Source organism: Anas acuta, chromosome 3 (genome assembly GCF_963932015.1).
Source record: "Anas acuta chromosome 3, bAnaAcu1.1, whole genome shotgun sequence".
In the NCBI taxonomy this organism is placed as follows: domain Eukaryota; kingdom Metazoa; phylum Chordata; class Aves; order Anseriformes; family Anatidae; genus Anas; species Anas acuta.
The window spans coordinates 95,755,013-95,770,034 of NC_088981.1; the positions used below are offsets into that span (position 1 = coordinate 95,755,013).

Sequence of the window (15,022 nt, forward strand, 5' to 3'; positions counted from 1 at the left end):
TTTGCCTCAGTCTTTAGCGGCAATACCGGTTGTTCTCTGGATACCCAGTACCCTGAGCTGGTGGAAGGGGATGGGGAGCAGGATGTGGCCCTCACCATCCACGAAGAACTGGTTGGTGACCTGCTACGGCACTTGGATGTGCACAAGTCGATGGGGCTGGATGGGATCCACCCAAGGGTACTGAGAGAACTGGCAGAGGTGCTGGCCAAGCCCCTATCCATCATTTATCAGCAGTCCTGGCTATCGGGTGAGGTCCCAGCTGACCGGCGGCTAGCGAATGTGACGCCCATCTACAAGAAGGGCCGGAGGGCTGACCCGGGGAACTACAGGCCTGTCAGTTTGACCTAAGTACCAGGGAAGCTCATGGAGCAGATCCTCTTGGGAGTCATCATGCGGCACTTGCAGGGCAAGCAGGCGATCAGGCCCAGTCAGCATGGGTTTATGAAAGGCAGGTCCTGCTTGACGACCTGATCTCCTTCTATGACAAAGTGACGCGCTGGGTGGATGAGGGAAAGGCTGTGGATGTGGTCTACCTTGACTTCAGCAAGGCTTTTGACACCGTCTCCCACAGCATTCTCCTCAAGAAACTGGCTGCTCTTGGCTTGGACTGGCGCACGCTTCGTTGGGTTAGAAACTGGCTGGATAGCCGGGCCCAAAGAGTCAAGGTAAATGGAGTCAAGTCCAGTTGGAAGCCAGTCACTAGTGGCGTCCCCCAGGGCTCGGTGCTGGGGCTGGTCCTCTTCAACATCTTCATCAATGATCTGGATGAGGGCATTGAGTGCACCCTCAGTATGTTTGCAGATGACACCAAGTTAGGTGCGTGTGTCGATCTGCTCGAGGGTAGGAAGGCTCTGCAGGAGGATCTGGATAGGCTGCACCGATGGGCTGAGGTCAACTGCATGAAGTTTAACAAGGCCAAGTGCCAGGTCCTGCACCTGGGGCGCAATAACCCCAAGCAGAGCTACAGGCTGGGAGATGAGTGGTTGGAGAGCTGCCAGGCAGAGAAGGACCTGGGAGTGATGGTGGATAGTCGGCTGAATATGAGCCAGCAGTGTGCTCAGGTGGCCAAGAAGGCCAACGGCATCCTGGCTTGTATAAGAAACAGCGTGACCAGCAGGACTAGGGAGGTGATCGTCCCCCTGTACTCGGCTCTGGTGAGGCCGCACCTCGAGTACTGTGTTCAGTTTTGGGCCCCTTGCTACAAGAAGGACATGGAGGTGCTTGAGTGGGTCCAAAGAAGGGCGACGAAGCTGGTGAGGGGCCTGGAGAACAAGTCCTACGAGGAGCGGCTGAGGGAGCTGGGCTTGTTCAGCCTGGAGAAGAGGAGGCTCAGGGGCGACCTTATCGCTCTCTACAGATACCTTAAAGGAGGCTGTAGAGAGGTGGGGGTTGGCCTGTTCTCCCACGTGCCTGGTGACAGGACGAGGGGGAATGGGCTAAAGTTGTGCCAGGGGAGTTTTAGGTTAGATGTTAGGAAGAGCTTCTTTACTGAAAGGGTTGTGAGGCATTGGAACAGGCTGCCCAGGGAGGTGGTAGAGTCACCATCCCTGGAAGTCTTTAAAAGACGTTTAGATGTAGAGCTTAGGGATATGGTTTAGTGGGGACTGTTAGTGTTAGGTTAGAGGTTGGACTCGATGATCTTGAGGTCTCTTCCAACCTAGAAATTCTGTGATTCTGTGATGTTTTGTACTTGTTGGGAAGGGGAAGAAATTGGATGAGAAGACTTGGAAAGGCAACTTGCCTGAAAACATATGGGCTACATACATTTGTATAGAATTATTGCAAAGAATTAGTTGTGGAAAAGTGTAGTGAACTCTTGGCCATGAGTTATGAACTGCCATCCTTACATTTTTTCTACAGTATCTGAAGTGGCATTTTGAAAATTTGGTATGAAAGCCAGCAATTGTTATGCTACTTAACCTTACAGGGAATAACTTATTTTTGAGATACATAAAGCAATTTTACTCTTCGTTTTGTCGTAATGAATGTACCCAGTATTTTTTTCTAGGTGTAGTATTGTGAAATTAACCCTAAAAAAAGAGAGTACCACTGGACCGTTCCTGAATTAGCAATAACTAGAAGGCATTAAAATCAATATTTATTTTCCAAGGTAAATTCTGTTATGAATATCTGAATAATACAAACAAAACAGCAAGTACTGGAGGGTTTAGTGTTCCAAGGATATTTACACTTTAGGTCTTATGTTTTTGCTTCTAGTTAGATATTTTTATTTGCATGTTGATTTTTTTCTCTATTGGGTGTGTATGAAATAGGAAATAGAATTCTGATGCCAAGGACAGCGAGTGGTTATGTTCTCTACAATCAGCTTATAAAATAACACTTTATTCCTAAATAAGTATTTGCTTGGATTGGAGTTGAAAATAGAAAATTTTAACTCCTTTATTGATAAAAATGCTCTCGCAGCCTCAAAATAAGATTTTAAAAAGCAGTATATTTCTGTAAGGGACTTCATGCCCCATGAAACATGCACAAGTTGAGAAATTCCTGTGTGTACTGCTGTGTAGACAGACACAGTGTCTTTGGTAAGATGTTTTTGTATATGTATAACTTGTGTAGGTATTTTATCATTTAAAGATACAGAAATACCTTTGACATGAGCCATCCAAAAGCTCAACATGACCCAGCAGTGCGTGCTTGCAGCCCAGAAGGCCAACTGCATCCTGGGCTGCATCAATAGAGGAGTGGCCAGCAGGGGAGGGAGGGGACTGTGCCCCTCTACTCTGCCCTTGTGAGGCCCCACCTGGAGTGCTGCATCCAGGTCTGGGGCCCCCAGCATGAGAAGGATGTGGGGCTGTTAAAGCGAGTCCAGAGGAGGGCCATGAGGCTAATTGGAGGGGTGGAGCATCTTTTGTATGAGGAAAGGCTGAGAGAGCTGGGGCTGTTCAATATGGAGAATAGAAGGCTCTGAAAAACCTCATTGCTAACTTCCGGTACTTAACAGGGGCTTATAAAAAAGATGGAGAGTGACTTTTTGCTCAGGCAGATAATGATAGGGCCAGGACTAATGGCTTTAAACAAAAAAGAAGGTAGATTTAGATTAAACGTTAGGAAGAAATTCTTCACTCAGAAGGTGGTGAGGCATTGGAACACGTTGCCCAGAGAAGCTGTGGATGCCCCATCTCTGGAGGTGTTCAAGGCCAGGTTGGATGGGGCTTTGAGCAACCTGGTCTAGTGAGAGGTGTCCCTGCCGATGGCAGGGGAGTTGGAATTGGGTGCTCTTTAAGGCCCCTTCCAACCCAAACCATTGTATGATTCTTAGCAGGTATTTGTAGAGTAAGAGGCTGCTAAGGAAGTAGATTCACCTGTGACTTGTGCTGTTGATCCATGAAAAAGTCTTTATGCTTTTGGAGCATGATTCTTTAAGATCACTAAAAGTATGCTAGATTTAGAGAGACTTCATCTACATTTATGGCATTCACATTGAAAATATGAATGTGCAAATCTACTAGATTTTCATTAATTTTTGATCTGATTAATCTAGCCTGAGTTGAAAGAGGAAGAGTCAGTACATAATTATCTCGTTTAATTTCCCACTATTGCCCCATTAATTTAAATTTACATTATATATGGAAGTTCTAGGCATACGATACTTTATTTTTTTGTATATAGTTATAAACCTATACAAACATACACAAACTTTTGTAATGAAAATCAATATATTTTAACAAGTGTATGCTATGTTATATAAATAATAATACCATGATACATACATAATATATATTTAACATTATGATAGAAGTAATTTCAGTACCACGTTAGTCAAGTCAATGCCAAAGGCTAGAAACTAGTTTTTACAGGTCAAGTATTTTTGGCTTAAAATAAACAAAACCACATTTTTTTTTCCTTAAATGTCAAACCTCTATGTATATTTCGAATTTCTATTTTCAAAACAATATGGTTTTAGAACATTTTTTTTTTAATGTAAGTAAGTAATATCAAGGTCATTTCATTTCATGATTAATTTCATATCATTGTATCAGATTATATTAATTCAATTATAGTCTTCTAAAGTAGAAGTGAAGTGAATTTCAACCTGCAGACTATGGGGACTCGTGGACTTCTTCCACAGTCTGACCATGTAATGGAGAGAAGCATGTTTATTTCCAACAGGAATCGATTTTTACAGTACTGTAACTCACTTTGGAAAGCTTGTAGCAATCTCCAAAGCAAAGTAGGTTGAAATCATCTATGATAATTGAACAGATAGAGGTACAACTGAGTATTGCAATAATGCGAAGTATTAATAAGCTAAATGAAAAACAGATCTTTCATGCTACTTAGTCCAATTCCAAAGTAAGAACAGAGAAAATGATGGCAGGCAGTCTTCTGTCAAACTGAAGCTTGGGGCAGGATTTCCTTTAACTTAGCAATACTGAGTTTTTTTCAGTAGTCTTCAGGGATCATTATTGCAGATGAGAAAGGCACACTAGACAGGAAGCCCTTTCTCTGATGAATGAAGAGATCTAGTGCTTTTTATAAAATTATCATCCTACAGAAGCAGCACTGGAAAAAGGAGAAGAAATCTGGCATCACTTCATTTATATTTACACATTTGTACAAAAATGAATGCTAAATGGAATGCATAAAATGATAGGAAGTCAGAATACGTTTATCCCAGCCTTGACTACTTCTTCAGTAGTGAGGATCGCTATGTAGCAGACCAGATGGACTTGTTTGTCCAACAGTTTGTTTCATTTCGCTCAAATGTGTTTACTGGTCTTAAAGAAGATAGTACCTCTCCCTAACCATTTATTCTTTGTGGTAGAAGGCAGAGAATAATCAGTCTCATGTGCGGCTTTTTGATCAGGGAATCTTCTTCTGCCAATCACATGCTGATAACCAAATGTCACACCTACTAAAGGATGGGAAAGGATCTAAAATCAGTGGCAGAGAAATAATGTCACATTGGCTCATGCTGTCAAATTGGCATTAAAATATCATCACATTATCTGTCAAAACACTTACATGTTCCATTTTTTTAAATAAATGTCTTTGTGTGTTTAATGGAATGATGAAATATAGCTATTTCTTGTGAAGTTCAGTTAATCTGAATGACCTAATCACCTTGGCTCTTTTTATAGTGAATGAAGTGAAATAGAGCTTTTTAGAATTGCACAGTTCATCCAATCTATTTTAGGCATTTACTTTAGGATGGGATTAACTACACCCTATAAGTGACTAAATCTAAAAGACAACTGGTTTAGATAAGACTGTTTATATAATCAGTGTTGAGAGCTAGTTAAAATGAACGCCACCTCTTTTGTCTGTAAACTGAGTATGTTTGCTTGTTTCTTTTTTTTTTGGCAGCAAAGTGAAATTACAGGGATGTACAAATTTTCACACAGAGACAATCTTTTAGCAAGGGAATAATGCTAAATCTCTATAATCCGTTTGTACTTATAAGATGTAATTTTCCTTTTATGAAAACAACCTGTGATTATACATACTCTTTCTGACACATAGGCTATACCTCTGCCAGTAAACTAAATATTGTCAGGGCATGTGTGTGAATGAGGAAAATGATTGTCTAGACTTATGAAATATTAGGATAAATCCTAGTGTGCTGTTAGCTTGGATCTAGCACTCTCCCAGACAATCTCAAGCACAAGGTAGCAGACAGTGTGAGCTAAAGACAGCTCCCAGGAAATAGCTTGATATCCGTGCCATTTTGAAGGGTAATTAACAGTGCATGGTTGTGGTCAGAGCATACTAATTTGTGTTGGTGCTTGACATTTCTTAACGTATTGGAGCAGATACAAATACAGTGTTTAGGTGACAGAACAGCTTTCATTTTGGGTGGGATCCCTTTTCTCTAGATAATTAAAATTCTCAGATAGTCTACTGTATGAACAACCTAGGCTCACTTTACAGTGAAGGCTGAAAATATTTTTTTCCAGGAGCTGGTTGTACTGACTGATCTTAGACAACTATCTAAAGGACTATCAACAACTATCTAGTTGGAGTGTTGAGATTGTTATTTCTGTACTATGAAAATAGCCTAAGCTAAGTAGTTCTGATTTAGGCCTCTGATCTTTAGCAGCCTCAGTTCTAACAAGTAAATACTTCCAACCTTTCTGTCCAACTTAGGAATAGAAAAACAGTAAGGTACTTGGGGGGGGGGGGGGAAGAGTATTATATCACAGTATTTTCTAGGACCATTTATCTCTTTCACATGTTAACGGCACAAAAAGGGGAATGCTGGTCAAAAATTAGTATAATATTATTTATTCATTTTCAGCAGAGGAGAAACGTGGTATCTGGACACTAGAATGGAAGAAACAACCTTTGTTTTAGCTTCCTGAATTTCCACTATGGTGGGATGGATTTGGTATGGAGATTAGATAAAGAGGAGAATCTTCTACTCAGTACCAAATACAGGGTCAATACTGCTTCCTTTCCTCTGAATAAAAAAAAACAAATAAATAAAATTTCAAGAATAAAGTGATACAAAATAATTAATTTCTCACTAATCTCTTTTAGGACAGTGCAAATAATACTGTTTCTTCAATAAAATAATGCTGCAATCAATATCATATCAATAATTATTTATTGGTATTTAAATTTTCTGATTTCCCCAGTTTGTATATAATTTATCTTTGGTCACTGTGGGTGCATCTAATCTAAGTGAATTATGAGAATATTATTTGCATCAAGACTAGAAAGAAGTTCACTGGCATCATACTTTGTTTTATATTTGATATCTATGTGTCTTTATTTCTTCTTTTCCCTTCCCACTTCTGTTTTCAGGTTTTGATCTAGTGAAGTGTGAAGATCCTGGCATACCAAATTATGGCTACAAGATCCGAGATGAAGGACATTTCATAGACACTGTCATTTTATATAGCTGTAATCCTGGCTATACAATGCATGGAAGTGGTCTTATGACCTGCTTAAGTGGAGATCGGAGAGTTTGGGACAAACCTTTGCCTGCTTGCATAGGTAATATGGATTGTGACAGTGAAAGATTTCTGCTGTAGTTTCAGGGAAAAAAAAAAAAAAAAAAAAAAAAAAAAAAAAACTCTTTCTGTACTTTATATGATAATGGTATAACTGTATATAAGAAACCATTTACTGTGACCATCCAATTATGACTTTTCTGGCTCTGAGTTAGATGGCTAACTAGTAAAATCTAGAAAATTGCTGGGCAACACTTCTGTCAATAGGGTAGTTTTTGATAAAAGCTTTGGTTCTGATTATATTGTGTGTCATCGAGTCTGATATCTTGTCACAGCCAGTGGCATTATCTAAATATTTCACAAGCTAAGCAAGCCACATCCTAAAACAAATTAATTTTGCTTACCTTGTTTTTTGTTTTTTGTTTTTTTGTTTTTTGTTTTTACATTAGAAATTGTTTCAGAATCTCATTCCTGTGAAGCTAATGTCATCCTACACTGGTGGATTATATACTGTTTGGTCCTGATACATTGTTGCTATGGTAGGATATTCAGTCTGTAGGAGCCTCGAGGTAGAAAGGCCATTTAAAGATCATGTGTCTTCAAGTCTCAAAGCTGTGTTTCATTATAACCATCATAAACGTTAAACGGATAAGTACTAAGTGAGATGCACAAAATATCTGATCAGTATAGCTGTTGCCTATTGTACCTTCCCTAGGCAGTTTGTATCATCTGGTTTGAGATTCCAGTCCAGGTCACAAAAAACAGTGACTTCTGAGTTCAACAAGTTTCATATGGAGTTCCCATATGAAAAAACTTCAGAAAGCTTTTCTTTCTTTGCCTACTAATGTTTAACTTTTGTATCTGCTGCCTGCTGTAGGCAGGCTACTGACTACTTAAAGCAAAATTAGCTGACCTGCAGAATCCTTGATTGTTGTCTCTCTCCTGTATTGGACGCCACAGTCTCCATTCCAGGAGCTACTTCTTGCTGAACACATTCACAGAGTTGGAGTCTGAAAAGGAGGAAGTTCCTTTCCTTTCAAAAGTTCAGCTTACCCAGAGGATAAGTGCCAGAAAAACATCAGTGAACAGCATTTCTGCTGTCTTAGTAGAGATGTTATTTTTTTCCAAATGGTTCTATAACTGTTTATATATATGCTCATATATATATATAAAAGCTTCTCATATGACAGGTCAAAATAACTCTTTCCAGTTTTGATCAAAAGGCATTCCAGATTTTTTATGCATTTAATTTCTCAAGCTTTTCAGGTCAATTGGTTAACTTCCTTCTCATCTAAATATCTAAATTTCCCCTTTTTTAGAGAAGAGCCTTAATTAGTACTACCTTTGTCTATCTCCCCATTTAATTTAAATGAAATAATGACTGTAAGGTAATTTTCTGTAATCTTCTGTCTGTTTTCACCAACAGGTAAGAATTTAAATTAGTTCAATCATACACTTCTTAGTATGATGATCTATATTTGGGGTGTTGATATCTCAACCGTAAAATATTTCCAAACAAAAGAACAATAAAAAATGTGTATATTCCAATCTGACCTGGACAAAGAGGAAGATGGGGGAACCTAGGATCAAGTGAATCTAGAAGATTCCCATATTTTCTCTTGTAGAACACCTTTCACACCCCTTTTCCAAAATCTTTTTGACCAATATGTGTGTTTTTTTTTATGCTGAGAATTTATTTATTTTACTGCATTTACTGCTTTCTGCACTCCTATATCTTTACCTTTATTTCCACTTTTCTTGATAACAGGATACTCTTAAGCTTCTATATTCCACTTACTATTGCTACCCTATCTTTGTTTTTTATTATACTTTGACTTTGTACCTTGCATTACTAGATTTGTTTTCTGTATTTTGTTGCTGAGCTTTTGGAATCACTTGTATGAAAACCTTCTATTTCTTGAGAATCTCACTTCATATCTAAGTGGAATTATGTCCTGTTATCAATAGAGTAATCACTTTTCATTTGGTATCTGGGAATAGAGTTTGTTCTTTATTTCATTCAACCACAATGCTATCTTCTTACATAGCTTTCTCTCTTTATATCTTTCTATTTGTTATTTTTCCTATCTTTAAAATCAAACAAGGGGACTGCAAGAGTTTTGCATAGACTCACTCTTCCTGTTTCTCAATCAATAAAACACCTCTGAAACATGTTAATTAGCTCCCTAAGAAGTCAAATATTGACCATTGTCTCTGAATTCTCTCTGAAAGTCTTCTAAGAATGTATCTTTCTAAACCAGTCTGTTAACTGCATTGAATTGTTACATTTATTTTTTTTCTACTGTTCTGTGAAAAGGAAAAATTATCATGAAGATTCCTAAAAATTCAGCTAGGCTTCTTCAGATTATTTCATTCTCTTTATTTATATTTACTTAATAAGGTTTAGATATGTGATCTTTTCTTTTTGTAGTTTTATTCCATGCTATTTGTTCTCTTTTCCTTCTCTGATTTGACAGGCTTCCTTTTCATCCTTTTCCTTGAGTTGTCATGAACTTTCAAAGATCACTTTCTTACCTAGATACACTTTCTTAATGTCTTTCTGTTAGACAGATCTATTCTTTTTTGCTTGCTGTATCTTGTATCAACATTTGATATCTGCTTCTGTCTTCGGTGACTTTTACATTCATCATTGTCTTTACAATCATGTCTTTAATATATGTCTTTAAATGCACATATTCAGCATATTCTACACCTAGTAATCTTCAATGATACATAGCTCTATTGATCTTGGCATTCATTTTCATTTTCTAAGCCACAGCAAAGAAACAAAATGAATTCCTGTAATTCCATCTTTGGACAATTATAGGTCTTTTTTGATTGATAGTTCAATTCTATAATTTATAATTATTTTATATAGCATATTCTTTAAGATGGTGATTTTAGAGTATGCCTAATTCTGCATATTGGAAACTACCATTTTGGATCTTTTTGTTTTGTCAGAATCATGTTTCAAAACTTTGTTGGTTTTTTTTTTTTTTTTTTCCCTGTGAACATAACATATCCCCCTGAAGTTCACAACTTGTATTCTGTTTCTGAAAAAGTCTTAGAATTTTAAAACAAATATGTCAATTAGTTTGAGTTTAAATAAGTTTGGTTTCACTGAGATATTTTGAGGTCTTTGGTAAATACAATAGTGTATCAGTAATTTCTTTATATGAAGTTATCTGTCGTGGTAATTATTGCAACTTGTATAATTGAAATTACCTGAAAACTTAGAGAACAGATATTTGAAGAAATAGCTTTCTGCTGTGGTTTCATAAATAATATGTAGTGATCTGAGTGACCAAAACAGCAGGATAGCTAAGTAAATCACTCAACTTGTTTCCTCTGCAGTTATTTTCCATTTGTATAACAATTTGGTTGTCAGCAATGACTCAGTGGCATATATCTTGTTAGGAGTTGTTGCTAATAAATTATTTGGTTCTGCTGCCATGTTTTTTCCATCATCTGTGTCTTACACTGTGATAGACAGCTGTGCTTGAACAGTTTCCCTCAGTGTTTTTTAGTGCCATTACTTGTGAAGCAAAGCTGTTAGGGTAGCTGAGGTTGGACTTCAGGGACTTTATTTAACTGTGGAGTTACTGATTGATTTTTCATTCACTGGCACCTGACTGTTACACAGAGTTCCATTTCCATTAGGGCACAACTTCATACTGGCCAGATAACGGCATGATTCTCTAAACAAGCAAAGTAAGCATCATTTGATTCTGGATTCTTTGTGATGCAATAGGTCTCTCCAAAAATTTAAGACAGTAGTGATAGTAGAAATGGTTAAAACCAGACAGTTCATACTTTCAAATTATAATTGTCTGACTTACTGTCTCACCTAGGGGCATACAGCATTTAAATTTTTTAATACTTAAGGAAATTGCAAGGCTATACCTAACTGCTTTCTTATTTAATTACATTTAAAGATACATAAAAATAAGTTCAAACCGTTAAACTGAATACGTTTTGATATTAGAACAAGTGAGAAAGTGATTTTAATTACAAAATGAAAGTGTGTAAAGTCTGAGTTTCAGTGTTCAGTGTTACCTAGGGAAGACAAACATGTTCAATGAGACATTTTTGAGACCTCCTAACACCTTGCTTTTTTGCTGTCTTGCTGATGCTAAAATTGTGCTTTTGTAGCCTCAGTTTATATTGAAATACACTTGTCTGTAAAACATCATAATCACTTAAGTACGATTTATTACTTTATAGCAAGTCAAGAAAGAGGTTATTATATATGCATTTTTAACTTCTGTACATATCCTGGTTTGTATGCATATATACTGGTTTATAATGTTACTTCAGAAATATTATGTTACCTGTTACCTTGTTAGAAGATATAGAGATATGAAACAGAGGAAAAAAAAAAAAAAAAAAAAAAGGAAATGCAAGTATTATGGTCTTCTTAAAAATAATCAATGCAATCCTTATTTATTTTGTAGCTGAGTGTGGTGGCCGAATTCATGCTGCTACATCGGGGCGCATTTTGTCCCCAGGTTACCCAGCACCGTATGACAATAACCTTCATTGCACTTGGATTATTGAAGCAGATCCAGGAAAGACAATAAGGTACATGCTTAATTTCAGTATTTACATGTATAGTTGACTTTAGTATTTTGTAAATTATATTCTATGCCTTATATATTCACACTCTTTTACTTGTTTTTGTTTTTGTTTTTGTTTTGTTTATTAATTCCTCCTTATAGTAATAAAGCCAATGCTTGTCATGCTGGCATTTATGAACACCACACCTCTAGGGAACCTGAGTAACTAAGTTGTACAGGGGACACCTAGGCATCTAATTTTTAACTGTGAATTCCAATAGATAGTACAGTCTATAAATCATCTGTGTTGCACTGCTATGCCTTTTTCTAACTGTAAACAAGCTAAAATGCCAAGCTGTCAGCTGTGGTTTCAAAATTGAGTCATTGTAATGCCATTTTTTTTAATATATTTTACTGTCACATTCAATGTAACAATTTGTTGTAAATAGAATATAATTATTCAACAATTTCTTTCTTGAATAAATTACTTCAAGCAAACCTAAAGTGCCTGAGTCTCTGCCAGGAGTGCTTGGACATCAGGCATCTTGGACATTGTTGGTTATCTAGTAGGAGACTGTCATGGATGCTTTGATGTGATGAGAATTTGTCAATTAACAGCAGCATAAGAGAAGATAAACCCTTTGTATACAAAAACCCTTTGTATACAAAAACCTTTTGTATACAAAAACCTCTGACAGGTTTTCTTCTTTTATTCCTGCTCTCTTCTATCATATTGTTACTAACATTTATAACATTTTGAAGTATACAAGTATCATATTTTCCCCATAATCAGGTAAAGTAAGACCATCAACATCTCAGAAGACTGAGAATAATCAAATTTAAGAGAAATAACGAGGCTTTAAAAAGAAATTTGCACAGGACTGAGAGAATGCTTAATACATAAGGACTGGTAGATTTCTCCATATGGACTAGGCAGCATAACAGAAAACAGAAGAAATAAGAAAATTACAAAAGGGAAGCACAAACAATAACTAATGAACACAGTAAAAGTACATGCTAAGAACTGCATAGACATGCCAATAATCTACATTTTTATTTCTGTAATAATTTATGGGAAACTAACGGAAAGATTCAAGAACTCAGGCATAAGAAAAGGTAATATAAGAACTTTTAAAACAGCTTTTGCTCATCGGTTTATATTAACAGGAAAGATTCTCATACTCTGCAGCTGACATGTAGCTGAATCAGTCAAAGTGGAAAGAATATGAATATTTAAAGATTCTTTCAGCTCAGATTTCCTGTAGTAACACACATTCAAAACTTTGAAATGTCCAGTTCTTCTAATATTCAAGCTGATTTGTCCATTGCTAACAGAAAGTTGCGATTAAAACAAGAATGTAACAAAACAAAACAAATCTACTCAATATAATTTTAATTGCTGTCATTAAAAAAAAAATCTTGATAGTAATATAATTAATGTTATATAACTGAGATGTATTACTTGAGCACATTAGCTATTTTGTTATTTTGTACAAAAAGTTAACAAATAGTAAGCTATTTCAGTATTTATTTTATGTGGACAAATGGCAAATGTAATTAAGAAATATCAACACATGAGTATTTAAAGTAAAAAAGGAGTTTATATATTTAGCTATTTGATTTCTTCAAAGTTAAAAATATACTTGAAGTCTGTACTTGATGTACAGCTTTTGGCTAATAACATAGCATTCCTGAACACCTTTCTAAATCTATTATTTCATCTGAAGATAAATAAAAATTTGAATATTCCAATATAGAAATTTAATGTTTTACAAATGTTGGCATAAGCCAAAGATGGATTGATACATTTTTTACTTTTTGTAAATAAAAACAAATGCCATACTGACTGAATTTCCTATGCTATGTCTAGTAGCTACTGCTTTTTTTCAGTTGCATATAGTTCGGTTCAATCTGTGTTCTTGGTATCCTCAGTTGAATAAATAAAGGAAATCTTTGATGAAATTATAGTTCTTAACATTTAAAATACCTATGATAAAAAGAGGTTAATTTATAGAACAAGTACTGTATCATAATGGTGTTTTTTGTAATTAAAGCATTTAAAGGACTGAACAGTATCTCTCTTATGAGATCAGCTAACACAACAGGAAAAATAGATAACGCTTCAGGACAACCAAGCCTTCTTGAGTCCTGACACAGAAACAGCATTTCAAAACTAAGAACAGTTAGGAAATGATTGCTTGGAGTTTTATGTAATTGTGTTTAATCAGTAATGTACAGGGCTTTTTCTTTTTCTTTACAGCCTGCATTTTATTGTTTTTGACACTGAGGTTGCTCATGACATCTTGAAGGTATGGGATGGACCCATTGAAAGCAGCATATTGCTTAAAGAATGGAGCGGCTCAGCCCTTCCAGAGGATATTCACAGCACTTTCAACTCATTGACATTACAGTTTGACAGTGACTTCTTCATCAGCAAATCAGGCTTCTCCATTCAATTTTCAAGTGAGTAAATATTTTTGTATCTCAAATGCAATATTATATGCAATATTTATATATATTGTTCTTATATGTGTGAATTGTTTCTCATTTTACAACTTCTTCAGTCTTTACCAAAAGATTATGTTATTCCAGTCTGTATACTTAGGCAGATAACTACAACTAAGGTGAATTGTTTGGACTTGTTTTGTGTCTGTATGTTTTCTTATTCCATGTTATGTATAGCAAAACCATGTCCAGTATTTAATCAGTGTTGTCTAACAAGTCAAAATGGGTTTGTACATGTGTGAGTTTCCTTCAGGGCTTTTAAGTGTTCCCACCGGTGCTACCTATTAATATCTTACATTATTTAGTGTTCATATTTTTTGTTTATTTTTTTCTGTTTATTTTTCTTTTTTCACTCACACCACCTAATGCATCATTTTATGACCTTAACCACTGTTTTTGTAAACAATTGCACTGAATAATTAAATATATCTAAATATAACGAAATATATAAAAAACAATTTATATGGAACTGATCACATGGATTTCAGGGCTAAAGTAACAACCCTCCTGTATAATAAGATCAATATTGTAAAACTGAGTATGTGTGTTCAGTCACATGATACTGTGACTGAAGTGTTAAACACTAGGGGAAGGACTGTAAGGAGACCATCATACTATTGTATTGTTGTGCCATTGTACTGTTGTCTTTGACTCAGTCATTGTATCCCTAAGTATGCAAGGTGTATCTGCTCATGAACATACAAAAAGTATGAATTAATAAAACATATGTGAGCAGGAGTATTATTTAAAACCTTCTCAACCTTCTCTGTTAAGTGATGTCTTTCAGAAATAAAGGGCACTAATAAGCTTTCAATCATTATTTCTACATAAGACAACTTGCTTGCAGAATTTACTAGACTCTTAATAATGCATTTGAAACTTTCCTGCTTAGGACAGTTTCACCTAAAACATAGACAGTTTCACCTAAGATACCTAGTTAAAGGTATACATATTAAGTTAAATGAAAAGAGGAGAATAAATGTTTCTAAAATTTCTGACCTGTGTGCTACACAATGTGCTGCTTTCCATATTGTTTGAAAAAGT

At 36.0% G+C, this 15,022-nt stretch overlaps 1 protein-coding gene across 2 annotated transcripts in view; it reads left to right on the forward strand.

Annotated features, from left to right (window-relative positions):
- CSMD1 (CUB and Sushi multiple domains 1) overlaps positions 1 to 15,022 on the forward strand; it is a 1,153,949-nt gene that overhangs the window by 934,260 nt on the left and 204,667 nt on the right. For both annotated transcript variants that reach the window (XM_068678424.1, XM_068678425.1), the window contains exons 24-26: positions 6,769 to 6,960; positions 11,372 to 11,498; positions 13,734 to 13,936. In XM_068678424.1, coding sequence (XP_068534525.1) covers positions 6,769 to 6,960; positions 11,372 to 11,498; positions 13,734 to 13,936 — 522 coding nt within the window. The remainder of the gene's footprint in view (positions 1 to 6,768; positions 6,961 to 11,371; positions 11,499 to 13,733; positions 13,937 to 15,022) is intronic.